Consider the following 21,180-nt stretch of genomic DNA (forward strand, 5'->3'; position numbering starts at 1 on the left):
TCAAATTAAAAAATATTGACTAATGAAATAAACACTTATTCATATCAAGTTTTCACTATCCATAGTGCTATTCAATATTATTTTTGATTGAAGTGTGTTAGAGATTTTCATCAACATATCCCATCATTAAACAAGAGACACATTGTCAAGTTCTCTTCGTGGTTGTAATGATTGGGATTCATGTGATGATTTAATAGTAGAATAATTTAGATTAGTTTTAGAAAAAAACTCAACGATAAAATATATTCTCATAGACTAGAAAGCTTTAGAAATACATGAGAATAACTAAGAAAGATAACTATAGATAAATAAGGTTTTGGAAGCTTTGAAGCTGCACAAAATTGAATCCAAACAAAACAATAGAAAACTTATAAATAAATAAAATTACTGAAGAACATAAAAGAAAATTAGTATAGCAGGGGTGAAGATTTGTTAATGAAAAGTGTACCTGAAATTGATATAAAAAACATGTAATGATACTTCAAGGATTTGATGCCATTTGCTAATAAAATCAGACTAACAACACAAAAACTGTAGCAGTATAAACACCTAGAATATATGGGGAAAATATGTTGCCAGTTGAATGAGATGGAATAAAATAGCATGAAGGAAACCATGGCGGCCCAAAAATGTGTCTATTATGGCATCAAATATTGCATGAAAACCAACATCCCATAACCCATTTGCAATGACTACTCATATCGAGAACTAGTACCCGAGAGTTTAGACACACAATAGCCTGGTAATGTTGCATTTCTTGCAATTATGGTTGTATGAGACCCACGATATTATTTACCTTGCCACGTTCAATGAATTTGCTGGCAATTACTAAGTAGGAAATCAACCTACTTAAGAAGTGCATTTTTCAAACTTCTTTTTCCATGCAATTGAGTTTGAAGTAAAAATATATCGTGAGTTAAGTTCAACTCACCTTACAAGTGTGTATGCTTTAACAAACTTTGGCTTTGATACCAAGGCTTGTATACCTGGTGAGGAAATACTAGTTATAACTAAGTGTGGTAACAAAGCATCATGCTTATGCAATTAGAAACAATGCAATATAGAAGCAAGGCCAATTTCAAACATAATGAATGCTAGATGATTGAGTGCAATGGAATTGTAAATTATACATAGTTGTAGCGAGGAAGAAAATGAAGACATTCTTTTATTAGTAATTGATTGTTAATGTTAACATGAATCAGAGAAAATTTTTCTCCTATAAAGAAATCATAATTAATTTATAACTCAAAATTCATGTAATTAATTCAACAACACTACAACATGGACAACAAAATTGAAAATTAAGACTAGAGAGGAAGCAATAACATATCTATCAACCTTCTATTTTTTTTTCGTCTAATCAAGCTTTATATTAGATTTTTTTGATAAGGGTTGTTAGAAAATTTTAGTGGAGATTGGTAATCCTATTTGGGTTACCTACAAATTTTCTTTTTCTTTCATCTAGTTATTAGGTAGGTTTAAATTTGTTGAGAATGATCTCAAAAAATGAAATATATACTATGGACTATGCCAGATCTTCTTGTTAATAGAGAATTTGTAGTGGTAGCTATATAATGGGAGTGATCTCATAAAATTGCATAAACTCTCAAAAGAGAGTAATGAACTACTGTAGACAATCAATTGTTTATATTCTTATTTTTTTTATCAAAATAATTGTCATCTAACAAGCAACCCTTGCTATTAGCAAAGACATACATTCATAGAAATCCCCTCAACAACAAAGCTAGCCAATATAAATCGATATTTCTATACTCAAGGATAAATTCTTCTATGACCAGACAAACCAATCTAACTACAAAAATTCACAAAAAAATCTTCTATGCTTTATGGGTGATTTTAAACATTTTTTGGAGTCTTAATTTTCCTTTGAAAATTCTTTGCAGAGAGTGTAACAGAGAGCAAGATAAAATGGGTGGTGCGAGAAAAAGAATCGAGCCCCCTAGCTGTGTGCAGTTGAAGAATGAAAAGAAGCTATGGTAGATTTTGGAGAAAGGGGGGTTCACTCCCTACATTGAGAGGCTACAAGGGAGAAATCAGGATGTCACAAACTATTTTGCTCAGAATTGGAAGGATGGAACAATTGTTCGTCGGAAGGTCCTTATTGATGAAGCCCTTATTGCACAGGTCACAGGGTTATCTATGGAGGGTATGAAGTATTACAAAGATAAAGTGTATACTGAGCAAGCTGTGTAGAATTCCCCCAAGAAGGAGGCGGAGCAGACCAAAATTGTTAAAAAGACGACCAACTACTATGACATTGCGGTCATTAAGTCTTTTTGGTAGAAGCTTCTCAAGGTAATTATGAATTACCTTACTTTGGATGGTCGTTATACCAGGGTGTATGGTCACCACTTTGTTATTTTGAATCATTTCCACCATTATGTGAAGATGTATTTCCCTTTCTATCTCATGTCATCTCTTAGGGTTAATTTTAGTGACCACTGCAAGAACCCTTCCAAGTTTCCCATCTTGCATGAAGGCCTACTGGTCCTTATTGATGCCCATTTTCGTGCTCTTCCTCCCCCTGATGATTATATCCACATTGTTTCTGAGAATGATGAGACTAGTGCGGGCGACTCTGATAATGAAGCCTTTGGGTCTAGTTTTGAAGACATTTCCCCTCCCCTGAAAAAAAACTAAAATTGAAATACCCTCGAGTTCAAAACCTAAGGTGAGGAAGGGTATCAAAGGGCAAAAGAACATTGTTATGTCCTCCCCCTCTACTTTTGCTAAGAATGGCTCCCCCTCTTCTAGTGAGAAGACAAAAGATGATAAGGACCCTGAATGCCCTAATGTCTCGACCTCTCCTTCTTCCCATAAGGAGACTGGTAATGTGGGTGCAGTTGGTATTGAAGACCTTCATCCCAAAAGTGATGAGCTTAACGATAAGAGGGAGGATTATGAAAATGTGATGGGCATGGCTCGTGAACATGCTATTGACACTTTCAACATGTTCAAATGGTTGTTTCATGAACTTAAGGAGATAAGGATCAACCAAAGAGCCCTGAGAAGCAAAATGGAAGTGTTCCCTGTTGGTTCTACTCATGATAATCTGAATAATGAAGGGAATTGGACTGAGGATGAGAAGAAGTTGGTTATGGACTATATCAAGAAGACGGGTGAAGGGGTTGATCAACTGAAGAAAAAGCTAGAGGATTGCATTACCTATGTTGAGGAAGGCTATAACAAGATCCAGGACACCCTTAAGACTATTATGGTTAGTAGTCACAAAATTGTCAAATAGTCTATAGTGGTTATGAATACTATGGTAAATAGTCTGGAACGACCAGATAGGGTGGTTGTTATTATTAGGGATGACGCTGAGGTGACTCAAGGTGGTGAAGGACCCTGCCAAAGGACCCGTGGGAACATGAAGAAAAAGGTAGCTATTTAGAATGTGGATTACAAAGCTACGAAGTCTGTTGCTGATACCATGAATGCCCTTGAGGCTGAGGTTGCTGAGACCCTCAAAAGCCTTATTTAACTGGGTCGTTTTCTGTTTTCTAGTTGCTGGATCTGTCTGAGTCTAGGTTTGGTCTCTTTGCTATCTTTTTGTGCTCGGCTGGGCTTTTGATGTCTCTTTGACTGCTATTTCTTATGCTTATCCTTTTAACCCGTTTTGTTTTGGATGTTTTTATCTGATTCTATATCTCTTAGAATCATTTTGTAAAGGGTTTCAAGGCCCCTTCAAAACTTGTTTTTGCCTTAATCCAAAATAGATTTTTTGGGGACTTAAAACCAATGACAAAACTTTGAATATGATTTAATTATCATTAATGCAAACTTTAACTCAAACTAAATGGAACGCTAGCTAGATTATGTCCATATAAAAAAAGGAAAACACCATAGTAGGCTCTATCTATTTAGGAAACTGAAAATTTTGAAATGAGATTTCAAAGGGGGAATGCTTTAGCAATGTAACACAAATGTTTGCCAATTGAAAGTAATTACCTAAATCAATGAAAATATCTATAAACTTATGGATGCCACTATGTCCAATTCATTCTAACTAAAGATACAACTCTATGTCAAGTCAAAATAATGTTGAAGAATAATGCATAAATATGGATCTAATGCCTTGAGGATGACACTAGACACAATATAAAATTATGTTAGAAAGATGGAATTGAAAACTGGTTCACTATCCCACATCCAGATACAACATAAAATGGCCTAAATTAAATTTTTTCTCTGACAGTGAAGATGCTGGTTGGTTGTAGAATTTGGCTTCCTAGAATTGGTGCATAAACCGATTGGAATCACCATGAAAGCATCATAAACTCCCGACTTTACTAGTTGTTGACTCTGGACAAATTGGTACTCTTCTGAACCCACAATGAATTGGCACAATTTCTAATTCTTTTTGCATAAAAGAGGCTACTAAATTGCGATGCAGAAACATGCCAGTGTATGTGTGGAAGCTACTTGTAGCTGAAATGGAGGTTATCAAAAACTCGTTCCCACAATAATTCCATGTCATTCTCTTGCATTCAATGTGATAATATTTATCCATTGCACTATAGAAGATAAGATAGACAATCTTAGATTTTTTTATATTTTCTTTTTTCCATGTCTTGTCTAATATAACTATGAAAATAAATAATTTGTTTCAAAAGGAAGGAAAAAAATTGAATTGTGCAATGATTGTACTAATATAAGCCAATAGAAAAAAAAAAAAAATTCTATTTAAATTATTAAAATATGTATAAATAATGAACTATAGAAATACAATAAATTCAATAACATGATTGATGAACTAAAAAAATTTAATTGCATCCAATGGATGCATAAACATGTAGAACTAAAGCTCCCACTATTCTCCACACAAAATGACACACCTACAAAATTTGATATCTTCATGACATACAATTTTTTAATGAGATATTTAAGATTTTCACAGTATTGTGGAGACTGAACATAAAGATTGGAATGATGAAAATGACATAAAAATCCATTACATTTTACAGATTTTCTTTCTCATACTAATGGAGATTAGCTGTATCCTATAACTAATAGTAAGAAATGAAATGAACATTTCATCGTAAATAATAATTAAAACATGAAATATAGACAATACGATAAACCTCAGCCCAGACCGCAGCACAACTAAAATCATGTCACATACAGGACAACACTCACCATCGAGTGATTGGTGGGACAATCGTTCTCATGCACTGCAACATTTTTCCGTTAACCCTAACGCCGGCGTGATTTCCAACTAAGACGCCTTGTACTTACCTACCATTCAATTCAAACATCTTTTGTGCATTCGAACCCGCGATCTACCAGTCCACCATCCAATTTATCGTCAATACCTAAAAAACCATATCCCTATCCCTCATCATCCGCATCCTTTAATGTGCTGTGCTGGGGTTTTCATTGCTCTCGACCTTTTCGTAATTTGCTGCCGGGAAAATTATCCACTTCTTGATAATCCCGTGGCTGTAAGTTATCTCTGCTCTTGGTCGAGTTCATAATTTCTGGGGCGTTGGCGAATAATATGTTACATATATTGGTTGATTAGTTTTGATCAGAAATCACTTTCAGCGAAATGTCTCAGTTTTCGCCCGTTGATGGGTTTAGCCAAGGTGCGAAATTTGTAAATAAATTCTTACTTGCTCGTTTGTAAACTTGTAAAATGAAGATGAAACATTTCTGTCCTTAAAGCTTTGAAATGCAATTTCTCCCACTGACATAATGTATCTGGAAGCATTTTGTTGTGGTCAGATTTAAGAAAAACCGTGGGCAATTGTATTTTGTTGTTGGTGTGATTTAGTTCTGCTTTACTTAGCTTGATAATATTCTATACAGGTTTGTATTTAATCTTATTGATTGTTTTTTGTGATAAATTAATGCCCAATAAAATTTTATGTTGTAGGCGGAACTGACATTTTTAGCTTCGGTAAGACTTCTGCTGTATTGATTTGATGTTGCTTTGCTACGCAAAGCTTTTAGGCTTCGTCTTCCATGAGAAAGTAAAACAAGCCAATGGCCGCCTTTCTTATATTGTTTACTAATAAAATATTTAAATAAAATAAAATTTAATTTGATTTTTAGGGGTTAAGAGCATGAGCTTATTGTAGTTTTTTTTAAAGATTTGGGAGGGTTTTACAAATTTTAAGGAAAGTTGTATATTATAGAAATTTTTTAAATAGGTCTGTTTGAAAATATTCTATTTATAAATTTTCAACAATTGTAAAATATTTTAAGAAAGATTCCCTCCATAAAGCTACTACCTTAAAAGCAGAAAAAAATAGTAATTTTATAAATTAGAAGAATTAATATTGAATTCAAATTGAATACTTTTTTGATGCCCACAATAAGAACTCATAGCCTATATGGTTAGGCTTTAGTTCAAAGTAGAATTTTTGAGGAAACCTATTAAATTAAACATAGGAATTTCAAAATCCCTCTCACTTCGAATTCTGTTTATCAACTAAAGACAGAGTAGTCAACTCCAAATTGCAGCCAGCTTTCAAAGAGTATGAACTTGCGGAGAATCGAACCTCTGTGCACTTCACCTTATAGCTAGACCGTACTAAGGCAGAGCCCAAGCCCAAGATTCAACTTATTCCGTCGGGTAAAAAAATTAGATCCCTCTAGTAACAAGGCCAAATACAAGCTGCAAGCAAAATTATAACAACCGGCATCAGTTATAGTAGATATGTTAGAATCTTTTGCAGTACCTAGTCCTATATTAAGAGAAAATAGTCAAACACGGGTTAGGAAAACTGGTGAATTCAGTTGAGTTTATTAGTACATTTGAGGTTTTCTTTCTAGTTACAGGCTATTACTGGCATGAGTTGGGCACACAATTAAAACTTTTAATTGTGTTCCATGGGCGTTGGGGACGGGGGGACGAGGGGATGAGGGGGACGCGTTTCCGGGACGGGGGGACCAAGGGCCTAAAATTGGGGGACGGCGGGGGGACGGCGGCGGGGGGGGTGGCGGGGTGGCGGTGCTCATATATATACATATAGTACTTGAAAAACTAGTTTTGAAAAGATGTATAACAGTATAACAGTATAAGAATTAGATTTCAAATGAAACTATAGGAAATACCAAGATTACTTAGATTAGTGATACGTAACTAATTGCTAAAAGTAAATAAAATTTGACAAATGAAATTGTCAAATTGGAGATTTCTCATTTCTATCATATGAATATCGAAAAAGGAAAACCAAAAATATGAATATCTGATGCCATTGCAAAGTCTATAATAATAAAGATGATTACATGATTCATCATTACAATGAGTAGCCAAATACAAATACGTGTAGCAATAGCATTACAAAAGAGACGAGTCAAATACAAAATGACAAAACTGAAAAGTGAAAACTCAAACTGTAGCTAATGGAGGCCTCTAATCATCTGCGAACTCCTCCTCACTGGAACTGCTGGACTCCTGAGGATCAAGGTCCCTCAAGCTCACACCAACTAGCCTTGCATCTGCAGTGGTAGGATCATCCTCATCAATCTGTGAAGGCTCCTCTCGCTCTACATCCCATCGTGCCGCTGGACTCTCCTTGTACATAAGTGTCTTGCGGTCAATGAGACGCAAAGCACTGTGTACAGCCACAAGCTTCTTTGCTCTCTTAGAGGTAAGTCTGTTCCTCTTAAGAGAGTGGATGAAGCTATATGTAGACTAGTTCCTCTCAGCAGCTGAAGAACTGGAAACCTGGGATAGCAGACGGATGGCTAGAGTGGTGGTCAAAGATTTCGGGCCATGACAAGTCCACCATAAAAGTGCGTCCTCCTGTGCCATAGTGTCTATATTCATTTTTGCCGCATTTGAATAACCTCTAAGAGTGGCAAATCTTCCCCACTCAGTGCGCATTGTGCCAGCATCTCTGGAATCAAACATCTTCTCTATGCACCTAAAGAAACCCGCCTTCACCTCATCATCCTCAATCGGTGTCATTCTACCCGGTCTAGCCTTGTACCACTTAGGATTCAAGGCAAAGGCAGCCATATGCAAAGGAGTGTTCAACTTGTCCCATCTACTCTGAATGATAGGCCGGATTTGCTCATTGTAGAATGCTAGAGAGGGGTCCTTCACTCGCACAGCAGCCCTCATCTGGTCAAGCATAGAGTCAATGCACTCATACACCTCTCCAAGGTTAGGTGCATCCCCATCCCCATATTTGATCACCTGGAATACTGGAGAAATGATGGAGACAATGTATTTCGCATCAGTCCAAAACACATCACTCTTCACTATCTCCTTCACCCTTCTCCCTTGCTCTGTCTTGGCCTCAACCCACCTATTCCACTCATTAGTCATAACCATGAGTTGCAATGCCTCTTGCAACTCAATCATTCTCTCCAAGAGAATGAAATAGGATGCATATCTAGTCTCAACTGGTTTCAAGAACTCCTTCTTTGCGAAGGTCCTGAAGAGTGCATGTGAAGTGTGGTGGTTGCAGATAAACATCTGCACATCTCTCGCATCGGTGACCACTCCTCTAATCCAATCAATCTTCCCCATGTCCTTGAGTGCATTGTTCATGGCATGCACACAACATGGGGTCCACCAAATGTGTCTATAGGCTGCCTCAACGAGTCTCCCTGCTGCTCTACACACATAGGCTGCATCTGTCACTACTTGGACCACATTTTGTGGCCCAACCTCCTCAATAGCCTCCCTGAGGACCTGAAATTGGAAATCAGCATCTTTACGATGCCCTGTACAATCAACTGCTCTAAGGAAGTATGGGCCCTCTGCACATGTGACCATGACGTTGATGAGTGGACGATGGCTAATGTTCGTCCACCCATCCATAACTATGCTGCACCCCGATGCTGCCCAACATGCCTTCATCTTCTCCATCAAAATATTGATCTTGGAATAGCTTTTATCCAAGATCGAGGTCCTCATTTTCGTCTCCCCTGGTGGCACATAAGATGGTCCTCCCTTGGCCACCATATCCATCATCTTCCTATAATAAGGAGACCGTGTAACATGAAATGGAATGCCATTGGCAAAGAAGAAATTGCCAATGGATTCATCTATCTCATCTCTCAGCTGCACATTAAACATATCAGCAATGGGGTTGCTCTGTGGTGTATGCAACCTACGTTTCCCAGCCCTGGCAGCAGTAGAAGTGGAAGTAGATGGAGATCCAAACATCATTCCTCCCGCCTGCGAAGCATGAGAAGTATGTGGCACTGGCACATTCTGGCTGTCGTGAAGTGATGCCCTAGCAGACAAAGTAGTAGGCATTGAAATATTTGTGTCATCTGGAACCCCCCAAAGCCTGTTAAACTCAATTCTGTACTGTATATTTTTGGGTTCCTCCAAAAACTTACAATGTTTCACGCCTTTTCCTCTCCAAAACAGAAAGTGTGCATTCACCCTGCTAATGCTACCGAACCATTCTCTGTCACAAATATTGCACTTCCACTTCCTTGTTCCCCCACTTGAATGTGATGCAGTGCCTTGTACTGATATTTGTGAAGCAAACTGTTTTAGAGGAGACTTAGGATCAAAATGACCCCTAGCATATGGTGCCAACAACTCTGAAGGGCAACCTGTACTAGCTGGTGCACTTGCCATAGAACTAGATTGGGCTCCAGGATCAGCCCCATGGTCACCCCCCTCATTTTCAGGTTCATATTCTGAATCATTCTCACTATGAGAATGGATTTCCATGTTATCTTCACTCGTGCCTTGGGAGCTCATTGTGAAATTTTCAAATTGACACTGCATTTCACAAAATAAAAATAAAAATAAAAATAAAATCAGCCTTGTTTAACAATATATTTTTAAATTTTTTTCCTATTCATCTCAAAATGAGATTTGATGTTGAATCTTGAGGGCAAAATGATGAATCATTTTGCCCTCAAGATTCAACATCAAATCTCATTTTGAGTCTTGAGATGAATAGGAAAAAAAAAACCAAAAATGACATAGAACAATGAAAATCAGAAAGTAAAACAAAAAAAAAACAAGAAGAAGTTGAAAAACCCTACCTTGTGCTTGAAAAATCTCTCCAAAGTGTAGAAGAATCTTCTTCTTCCTCTTCTTCTTGCTTCTTCTAGCTCCTATCACGCTTGCAGTCACTTTTCTCACCCCTTCAATCAATCTTCTTCAAGTATATCCTCCTCTTCAATTTGCTGGAAAAAAAATCAGTTTTCCAAAATGAGAGTGAAATCCAAAATAAACATGCTTTTGTGTTGTTTTGGGGGGTAGGGTGGGGCCCACGTCCAATTAGGGTTACCCCTTAACCCCCCCCAAAAAGCACATGTTATTAAAAAACTTAAAAAAATAAAAAAACTGTCTTTTTTGGCGTGGGAACGCGGGAGACGCCTGGGCGTCTCCCCGTCCCTCGAGAGATGCCTGGACGTCTCTTGAGGGACGGGGAGACGCCCAGGCGTCTCCCAGAAGACGCCCAGACGTCTCCACGTCTCCCTGGGAGACGCGGAGACGCGGGGACGTCTCCACGTCCCGACGGCGTTTGGGTGGCGGTGGCGGGACGGCGGGGGACGTCGCGTCCCCGTCCCCCCGTCCCCGAGACGTCTCTGACGGGGGGACGCGCCCAAAAAGGGGGGGGACGCGTCCCCATGGTTCACTGAATTTAAAAGTCTGCAACATTAGCAATATATGCACCTCTCAAAGGTGACATTGAGCTCAAAGGAAGTCGCAAGTATAGTTTAGCCCCACAACGGGCATGTTTCAACTTTCAAAACTAGAAGTGTTGAGAATTGGTAATTATCTGTTCCATTCTAGCATTAGCTTATTAACATGTCACAAGTGGTGCTCAGAATAAATCATCTCTTATTATTTGCTCCTTTTGCAAAAGCATTCTAACCAGGTATACTGGATTTGGGCTTAATGTGGCTCCCATGGATTTATATCCGGCTGTATCATAATAGGCTCAGTTATAAGTTATAACAGTCAAAGTGTGAGTTGGACACAGGCAAATCAAGGGGCAGCTTAGCAAGTGTCTTTAATTAAAGTTAAAGTTTGAAGTTCTTTTGGTGGTAATCATTCAACATCTTAGAAAATAGTTCAAGAATGATCAGAATAGAACAAGTTGCCAAGGCTTTTACTCATTAATAATTGACTTGGTGATAGATTACTTCAAATATTTAAAGTCATGTAATAGTAAATTCAGATGTATGATGGAATCTTCTCTTTATGTTTCTACAAATTTGTATAAAGTTTTAAATATAAATGGACAGGAGTTTGTGTGCCTGTTTCATAGCATACAAATATAGCTCTTCTTCCCTAGATGCGAAGAGAAGAGGATTATGAAAGGACAATTGGAAATTTGCCACAATCTTGTGCTATCATAATTTTAGCAAATGGTAATACCGTACAGATTTGCTTGCTTAATCCTGCATGTCAATTTGATGAGATATTTTACACCTTATTTGGTTAAAACATATTGTTGTGAAGAAAGATAGCAATGAGCTAGAATGGTGCACTTCCTCTTATTTAACATCAGCAGTGTTGACTCTCTACAAAATAATATAGGCCACTTTTTGCATTTAGTTCTAAATCAATGACTACAATTTTTTTTTAAAATTGCATGGAGAACATTTATGATTCACGAATTTCTATCCTTACTTCAAAGTGAAGTAATTTCACTTTATTCATGTGGTACCCTGGGAATTGCAGTGCATGAAAGTTTGACTGAGACGATCACACTTGTGGCAAATGAACCATCGCTGGGTCTCTTCTTTGTGCAACACCACGCTCACAATGCAGCACCCATATTGGCTTCTGTTAAGGTGCTTCTTTTCTCTTTGTAATTTTTTTCTATGTTTCAGGATGGATTAAAATGAAAATTAACCACATTCCATGGAAGCATCTGATTTGTTATACAAATTTGTTCTAAGTTCTTTCCTCCTGCCCCGTGTTTCCATAATTGTGCTATAAATAAGTGCTGGAAGATGAGATTTTGGAAGATTAAACAAATAGGGAGTTACTGAAAGAAGGCTTTACTCAAAGCTGAGTGGAAGAGGCTCTAAATGTTCCATGTAGCATGACAATAGTCCTAAAATGGTCATAAACTAACATAAACATTCGTGAATGACAGGCATACTGGATAAGAAAATGGGCAGTAGAAGGAACAGAGTAGTTCAACTAATACATGTTATACAGAAAGGATATGGTCATTTCAGAAATAAGAAATGCAAGCATGTGAACCTTTATTTTTCTATATAGCACTGCTATTTTGTCCATGAGAAATTTGATTTCTTCAAAGAATCTTGTCTCAGTATGTTATCTGCAGCCTTTATACGGTAACTTATATTTTTTATTTTGCTGCTTGGCTGAGAGGGTAGTGCCTGTGTAGTATTTATTGTGCCCTTGCTCAACTTTATCACTTTATTCAAGACTTTAATCATATGTAATTTGTACGGTCTATGATTAGCACAAACACCACAATAGATATTTGTACATGTTTAATGCTGACTTCCTGGCTACACTACTGAAATTCAACATGAACTAGCCATAAATGTATGTACAAGTGCTTAATTGACCAATACTCCGAAACTGCAGCGTGCACAAAAAAATAAATGCAGAAAGCATGAATAAAACCCATAATTACCAGGAGACACAGTGATACCAATATCAGTTACAGTACCAGTACAGGGATGGGGACACCAATCAAATTAGGGTACACAAGTAAATGAACAAGGAGATGGTTATATTATATGTAAATGTAGTCTCGATAAATTGTGGGTGCAGGGATGGGTATGCAGTCCACATTTTTATAATGGAGTTTACTGGTAACCATTTTAACTAATAAAACTGCAACTTGGTAAACCACACAATGTGTGACAGCAATTTAGATGGGAACATATTGGGTTTAAAGCTCCACCACAATAAAAGGCAGCTTTATTCTTGCTCAAAAAATCTACATTACAATGCTACACAACAGAGACCTGCCCATTCTCTTTGAAAACCACTTTGAAAACAAATTATGAATTCTAGATACCCATTTAGGATAGTTAATTGCTTTGATGAAGCAACTGCAAATGAATATTCTCACACTCTGCCATATTTGGAAATCTTGTTAGCCATGGGATGTTGTGTTTTGGCAAATTTGTTGTCGGTTATAATATTATGAACTATGAATGATGGATTCATCCCTTGCATGTTCACATCCTCCGAGGACAATATGTTACAGTATTCACAAAGTTAATCAAATGAGGCATTCCCTTCCATTAGGAGAGAGATGGACTCCAACCTTGGTGATCTTGGGTTTATCTCTAGAGCCCAGCTTAAAGTTGAGCAAGTCTTCAATAACCATAGCATTTCCATATTCAAAACAATTAAGGGCAAGAGGAGACTCCTGGTCAAGTTACTCAGGATCAATCTCTAAGATCTCAATTTTAGGTATGTTATTGGGGGAGCACTGGAAAAAACCAACAAAATTTCAAAACCAAGTTGGTGAAGAGGGACAAAGTGATCGTTGCAAAGTGCTTCTATTAAATTTTCCTAGGGTTTCCACTCATTAATGGTTTGTCCAGCACTGAGGTGAATGAGATTGCACTTGAGGTGGCATTGTAAAGCAGAATACTCATCTGGAGAAGGGTTGGCTACCTCCATTGGTACCTTAGAAGCCTTGGAACTATAGGGGATTTTTATCCATTTGGCAATGGGAAGGCAATTAAAGATATTTGCAGAGCAATGGCCCAGATGAGGCACATGCAGAAGTGTTAAAAGCTTCGTTTTCTGCATTAGAGTGTGAAGAGTCGGCAAGGATGTCAACTACCCTACTCTAATCTATTAATCTCTATAGGAAAATATTAACATTTTTCAAGAAGACACAGATTGAAAACTGATTGTTGGAATGAGTGATAATTCTCTGTCTCCTTTGATTTATGTTGGCTTCAAGCCTAAGGATCATGAATAGCTGGTATGACATAGATTTTACCATTGTATTTGAATTGACAGTCTGGCAATAATCTGGCTGGTCAAGGATGAGGTTGTAAGATAAGTCTAAATCAACTATGTTGAACTCAATCTTGATAGTGTTGGCCCCAAATTTGATATCAGGCACAACATTATCCACATGGTAAACTACATTGTTGTTGAATCAAACAAATTTGTGAGAGGATTGGCAATGCTTCTTGTGCTTGACTCCAAGGGCCTTAAACACCCTCATGGGCATTATGGTTGGAGCAGCCTCTTCAAACCATGCAAGGCTTTTTGCTATAATCTCTAATTGGTATTTCTATGTAGAGGGGAAGCAAGCATAATCTTAAACAATATGAAGGTTAGGTAGTATGGACAGGTCGAAGTTCAGCAAGTGACCATGATTAGGGACATCAGAGTTATGAAGAACCTTAAGTGCATTTTCTGGAGGAGCCTCCTTGGTAAGGCCGAGCACATTGAGAATGTGTTGTTGTCGGGTAATTACGTATTTGTTAATTTGTGTTAAAGGTTGGCGGTTAACTGATGGTTGCCGATAGTTGGCACCGAGTAACCGTGCCAACACCTATATAGTCGTCCTTGTTTCCAGTTTGTGGTAGGATAGTATAGGCTTGATGTTATCTGATGTACTAGCACATGTTATCAATAAGAATGCAGTATTGAGTTCATCTATTTGTCTGCATCTGTGTATATTGTCATATTCTGGTTATCTGCAATGCACTAAACACACACTCACACCTGTAGGGGAAAACATTTGGCGCCGTTGCTGAAATTAATCTGGAGCATGGGAATATACTACATGGCACGTGGATAAATGGGACAGAAGGGAGGAGCAGTAACCCTGATGAAGAGCTTGAAGAACTGTTTGAGGGAGAACTAGCACTTACAAAAGATTTCTCCTCCATCCTCCAGGCGGCGATCGAAACATACGTACGAAGAGAAGCCACCACCGAGGATGTTCCAGAGGATGCTGTGTGGAGTGCGCTTGGTATAAGCCCGATGGTAAATCGTTTGATGAGCAACTTGCCCAACCTTCTGGCACAGGCATTTTTGGCTCTTCAAAACCCCAAGGAAGACACCTATTGAGAGAATCGACGACAACAAATCCTACGGGAGTTTTATAAGCGCTAGGAAGAGGAGCGCGATGAAACCGAGTGAGGGGTAAATAATCCCTGAACTGTGTACGGACGAAGGAGAATAAACAAGAACACCCCCATTGTAATGAGTATGTCAGTGACATACATTATATACGAGGGATGAATTAATAAAAGTGTTCTTTTTAATATGATGTCTTGTTCTATTTCATAAGGAGAACTTAGAATTAATGCCCAATTTGCTCAATAAGGACAAAAACAAAAAAGGAATACGTAGGGGACTCTGAAGCCACCCAACGAGCATTAATTCTCGAGCAACAAGCAGAACGAAGAAGAAGATTCAAGAGGATTGCCGAAGAAGGAAGCGGCGGAAATGGCAGCAATGGCTCTGGCGAGGACCAAGATTCGATGTTAATCGAAACCACTAGGAAACGGTTGGGGGATTTGTCCCTCATGTTGGAGGAGATCGTACGGGCAAATATGCAAATTTTTTTTATTTTTTAAAAAAGCATAGTTGTACGGCCGTACAAAAAGGGCCAAAAGAGACCGTACAATTGGAGCAGGAAATCTTTATTGCCAAAACATAAACGTACAACCAACAAGCACAGGTTCGTATGGTGTGTGGGGACAATACGGACCGGACCGTACCAGAGGCACGTGCAAGGAGTTTAAGGACCAATAAAACCAGATTAAAGTGATTAATCTCGGTTCAATGGACACAAACATGAATAAGGTGGATTGGAGAAAACGGTTGCAACCGTTAGAAGAAATGTTACAGGCAAAGAGAAGAATCGCTGAATCAAGTAAGGACACAGGCAAGAGAGTTTTGCCATCAGGTGTGCGTGTTGCAGGTAGCAGCACTCAGAAAGGCAAGAAACATCGTTCGAAGACCCAGTCGGCAAAGGAGAAGGAAGAGGTAACAGTGGATAACATCGTGTTTGAGGGTCTTAATGGACTAGATTGCAGGAATTGGTGGACGAAGACATCTCATGACGACCCAATGTAGAAACATCTCCGCTAGGAACAGGTACATTGGGCTATACAAATGCCTGTTTTTTGTATAAAAGATTTTGAGGTAGTGTTGCGTGCCATGATTGGCACCTATGATAGACACCGCCGCTAGTCCGTCTTTGAATACCAGCATCAACGAATAACTGTTTCCTTCACGACAAGCAAGTTCACAAGGGTTTTTGGGATACCTGGAGTAAAGGGAAAAAAAATTGATACTTTGCAGAAAATCACTCTAGACGTTCGTGCCACCTTGCTACAATTGATGTTGCGGGATAACCTCACACAAGTAGTAAAGGATAGCCTCAAAAGTGCTGGTAAGGGAAGGGGGGTCAAGAAATCATTTTTGGCGAAGGGAGTATGGAGATGCTTGTTGTCCGTGGTGAAGAGTCGCCTTACAGGAGCCAGCTGTGCATTTGATATAGCTATTGCACAAATTGTCTTAATGAATGGGCTGCGCAATGGAGTGGTGTACGATTGGGCATCATTGCTGGCGGATAGGATGGACGAATTCATGTCCCTCCAATATAAGAAATTCTACATGCCACATCACGCCATCAGGCTATTTCTTGATGCAGTTCGCATGCAGATTACCCCAGGCTCCCAGCCATTGGAGCCATAGGGTCGTGTTGCACCTGAACAACCGCCTATATTTTACTGGTTGCATTTGGATGTCTTGACACACAACGCTGAAGCACTTTTAGGCAAGAAACGGAAGAAGCCCGCTGTGTCAGAAATGGAGTCGGAGACGGAGGAGTTTGACGCAGATGAGGAGGATGCTGATAGTGGCGAGGAGGAATCCGCCGACACCTCCCAGGTGAGTGGAGAGAGTTTCCTGTTGGCAAGTAGAGGGGGTGACCAGTTGCTGGATGAGGATGTAATGGAATTCGCTGGCGTCGAAGGATCCTCACCAGTAAGCACCGCTCCAGCATCGAGTCCGGGTATGGTAGAGTTTGCACCAGCATGCCTACTAGTGACTTGCCAGTTGGTGGTGCCACGTTCATTGGGGACAGTCAGTACAGTCACCACCGTGCCACTACCTAGTTTTGGGCAATCTCGAGTGACGATCGCTATGACACTACTGAGGGCCGAGACCACACCAGGGACCGATTCTATTACTATTGTAGTCCCTGTGGTGGACTCCGTAGAGCAGCCGGGTATGCGGGGGCCTCCATTCAGCAGGATGTGCCGAGTCATATAGAGGAGGAAATGGTGGAGACACGCGCATTCCAGGATGACCTCAATGCTTGGTTGAGCTGCTATCAGCTCACACCCGTGGCACCTGTAGGCGAGGCTGCTCTATCTCCACGTAGGGAGATGCATTCTCTGGATGTTATTGATCTCGGGGGAGGGAGTTCTCCAAGTAGTAGGGAGCTTCAGAGGGCTGATTCGACCCCCACGGATGTAGTTCTCACAAATTGGAAATGAGGATGACTATATAGGTGTCGGCACAGTTACCGGGTGCCAACTACCGACAACCGTCAGTTAACCGCCGACCTTTAACTGACCTTTTGGCACCCGGTAACTGTGCCGATACCTATATAGTCGTCCTTGTTTCCAGTTTGTGAGAACTACATCCGTGGGGGGCAAATCAACCCTCTGAAGCTCCCTACTACTTGGAGAACTCCCTCCCTCGAGATCAATAACATCCAGAGAATGCATCTCCATGCAAGGAGATAGAGCAGCCTCGCCTACAGGTGCCACATCCTGCTGAATGGAGGCCCCCGCACCCTCCAAGATACCCGGCTGCTCTACGGAGTCCACCACAGGGACTGCAATAGTAATAGAATCGGTCCCTGGTGTGGTCTTGGCCCTCGGTGGTGTCATAGCGATCGTCACCCGAGATTGCCCAAAACCAGGTACTGGCACAGTGGTGACTGTACTGATTGTCCACAATGAACGTGGCACCACCAATTGGCAAGTCATTGGTTGGCATGCTGGTGCAAACTCGACCATAGCCAGACTCGATGTTGGAGCAGTGCTTACTGGTGAGGATCCTTCGACGCCAGCAGATTCCATTACCTCCTCATCCGGCAACTGGTCACCCCCTCTATCTCCCAACCGGAAACTCTCTCCGCTCATCTGGGAGGTGTCGGCGGATTCCTCCTCACCACTATCAGCAGCATCCTCATCTTCGTCAGACTCCTCCGTCTTCGACTCCTTTTCTGACACGGCGAGCTTCTTCCGTTTCTTGCCCAAATGTGCTTCAGCGCCGTGTGTCAAGACATCCAAATGCGACTAGTAAAATATAGGCAGTTGGTCAGGTGCAACACGACCTTGTGGCTCCAATGGCTGGGAGCCTGGGGTAATCTGCGTGCGAATTGCATCAAGAAATAGCTTGATGGCGTGATGTGGCATGCAGAATTTCTTATATTGGAGGGACATGAATTTGTCCATCCTATCCGCCAGCAATGATGCTCAATCGTACACTTTTGAGGCTATCCTTTTCTGCTTGTGTGAGGTTATCCCGCAACATCAACTGTAGCAAGGTGGCATGGACGTCTGGAGTGATTTTCTGCGAAGTATCAATTTTTTTTCCCTTTACTCCAGGTATCTCAAAAACCCTTGTGAACTCGCTTGCCGTGAAGGAAACAGTTATTCGTTGATGCTGGTATTCAAAGACGGACTAGCGGCAGTGTCTATCATAGGTGCCAATCATGGCACGCAAAACTACCTCAAAATCTTTTATACAAAAAACAGGCATTTGTATAGCCCAATGTACTTGTGCCTGGCAGAGATGTTTCTTCATTGGGTCGTCATGAGATGTCTTTGTCCACCAATTCCTACAATCTAGTCCATTAAGACCCTCAAACACGATGTTGTCCACTGTTACCTCTTCCTACTCCTTTGCCGACTGGGTCTTCAGACGATGTTTCTTGGCTTTCTGAGTGCTGCTACCTGCAACACGCACACCTGATGGCAAAAATCTCTTGCCTGTGTCCTTACTTGATTCAGCTATTCTTCTCCCTGCCTGTAACTTTTCTTCTAACGGTTGCAACCGTTTTCTCCAATCCACCTTATTCTTGTTTGTGTCCATTGAACCGAGATTAATCACTTTAATCTGGTTTTATTGCTCTTTAATCTCGTTGCATGTGCCTCTGGTAGGGTCCAGTCTGTACTGTCCCCACACACCGTACGAACTTGTGCTTGTTGGCCGTACGTTTATGTTTTGGCAGTATTGTACGGGCTCTTTTGGCCTTTTCCGTACGGCCGTACGGCTGCGCTTTTTAAAAAAAATAAATTAATTTGTGCCTTTTGATTTGGGCAAATATGCAACAGATCCCAAAGTGGGATGGCAATTCTTCAACAACTTGATATTGATGAAGTGGGCAGTGCAAAGGAATATTCTGTTGAATATTGAGACACATTTTGGGAATAGGTGACCCCCTAGGCCATCCAAAGGACCCTGATCTGCTGGAATCTTTGGGTGGGTAAGTTGATGAATCAAAAAGAAAGAGATGCAAACAAATCTATGTAATGTCCCCACTTTGAAATAGAATTTAATAATAAATAATAATAATAAAATTAAAATACGAAAGAATAAAAATAAAAATAAAATAAAAATATAAAAGAATATAATTAAAATCTAATTAAGTTAATGAATAGTTGAAAGACATGAAAGGAAAAGTTGTGACTCCCTCAAAAATGAGATATAAAAGGGAGAAGAGAACCTCATTTGAGAAGGGGATAATTTTCGAAATCAGAAGTGCAGATCTGATTTAAATAAGAAGTTTAGATCTGATTGTGAAAGGTTGTGTCCCTTTCAAAGGGCAGAAATAATGAAGAGTTGCGCTCTTTCAAAGGGTGTATCTTGCCAAAGGGCACACATGATGAAGAGGTGTGACCTTTCCCTCACGTGGAGAGATATAAAGGAAAGGAATCAAAAGCCTCCAGTGATATCACCATCAATCAGATCAGATCAGATCAGAACTGTTATTAAGTTACAGGCAGTAACATCTTTGTTCTTGGTGGTATGCATGGGGATGTGCTTAATATGTATGCTTAATCTATGAAGCCTGATAATGTTCTTATGCAGAATGTAATAGTAACATTAATAGACTGCGATATGTATGACAGTCATACTTAATTTTATATGCATTCATAATAATTGAAAGACAAATATATTCACAGTCTAAGTACTTAATCAATTCTAATTCTATTCCCCAAGGGAGACGGGTGCTGTTAGGGAGAGGCAGAGTAAATCCACTCCAAGATAAAAGGGCCCCAAGGATGAAAGGACTGATGTTCCTGACGTTTGGGCTGAATTAGGGAGGTGGTTTCATAGCACCCTAGACAAGCCAATGCCCTCTTCTGGGATTAAAAATGAGTAGGGATTTGGAATTAGGACTGGAGTAATGACAATATTAAGTTGAATTATGGACAACTTTAATTATCTACTCCGAATTAATGTAATATACTAGGTAGTAATGTATGTTTCCCTTTGGGAATTGACAGCCTATAAATAGGAGACATTACAATCTAATACAGTGTTTCAGACATCCTTTAAATATTGTTGGACCATCCAAGTGTTCCAGTAGTATGCCCTTCCATAAAAGAGACCCAATAAATAGATTATTAATTCAGCTTCAATCCAATCACAAAATGTTCTGCAACTATGCACTTCTTAAAAGTATGTTGAGACATTTCTTCCTTCTGAGAGTAGATGTAGAGCTCATTGACTATCTTACATCTGTTGATTGCAAGCCTTAACAACCAACCAATTTAATCATTCTCAGCAATAACACAAGGACCTGATAAATAGGTTATTCTATTCAGCCATAATCCAGTCTCAACATGATTTTGCATGACTGCGTCTCTAAAAAACATGATCTTTTTTCCCCTTCCTTCCAACAGGTGACATGAAGTTCATTTGTCATCCAAGATCTGTTGAATCTAAGCCTCAATTTCCAATCACTAATGAATAACTGGCCAACTTAGAACCTGCAAGTCTAAATTAATTGACATTTTAATTCCCAGGTTTTGTGTGTCTTTTAATCCACACACATCTTTCAGTCACAGTGCAGCATGAGGAATAGGGAATCTGCAATATTTAAGAACAAGATTTCTCATAACTTAGTCTTCAATCTCTTCAAATAGGTCTTCTCTCTCACATTGCAACTTAAATATACAAGTCTGGTGCACATTGGAAAGTTCAAGGAAGATACACAT

At 39.6% G+C, this 21,180-nt stretch overlaps 1 protein-coding gene across 2 annotated transcripts in view; it reads left to right on the forward strand.

Annotated features, from left to right (window-relative positions):
- Positions 1-5,141: 5,141 nt before the first annotated feature.
- The window catches only part of LOC131063132 (uncharacterized), a 33,073-nt gene continuing 17,034 nt past the window's right edge, over positions 5,142-21,180 (forward strand). For both annotated transcript variants that reach the window (XM_057996897.2, XM_057996896.2), the window contains exons 1-2: positions 5,142-5,609; positions 11,645-11,757. In XM_057996897.2, the coding sequence (XP_057852880.2) occupies positions 5,573-5,609; positions 11,645-11,757 (150 nt within the window). In that variant the 5' untranslated portion in view covers positions 5,142-5,572. The remainder of the gene's footprint in view (positions 5,610-11,644; positions 11,758-21,180) is intronic.

Source organism: Cryptomeria japonica, chromosome 11 (assembly GCF_030272615.1).
Source record: "Cryptomeria japonica chromosome 11, Sugi_1.0, whole genome shotgun sequence".
NCBI lineage: Eukaryota > Viridiplantae > Streptophyta > Pinopsida > Cupressales > Cupressaceae > Cryptomeria > Cryptomeria japonica.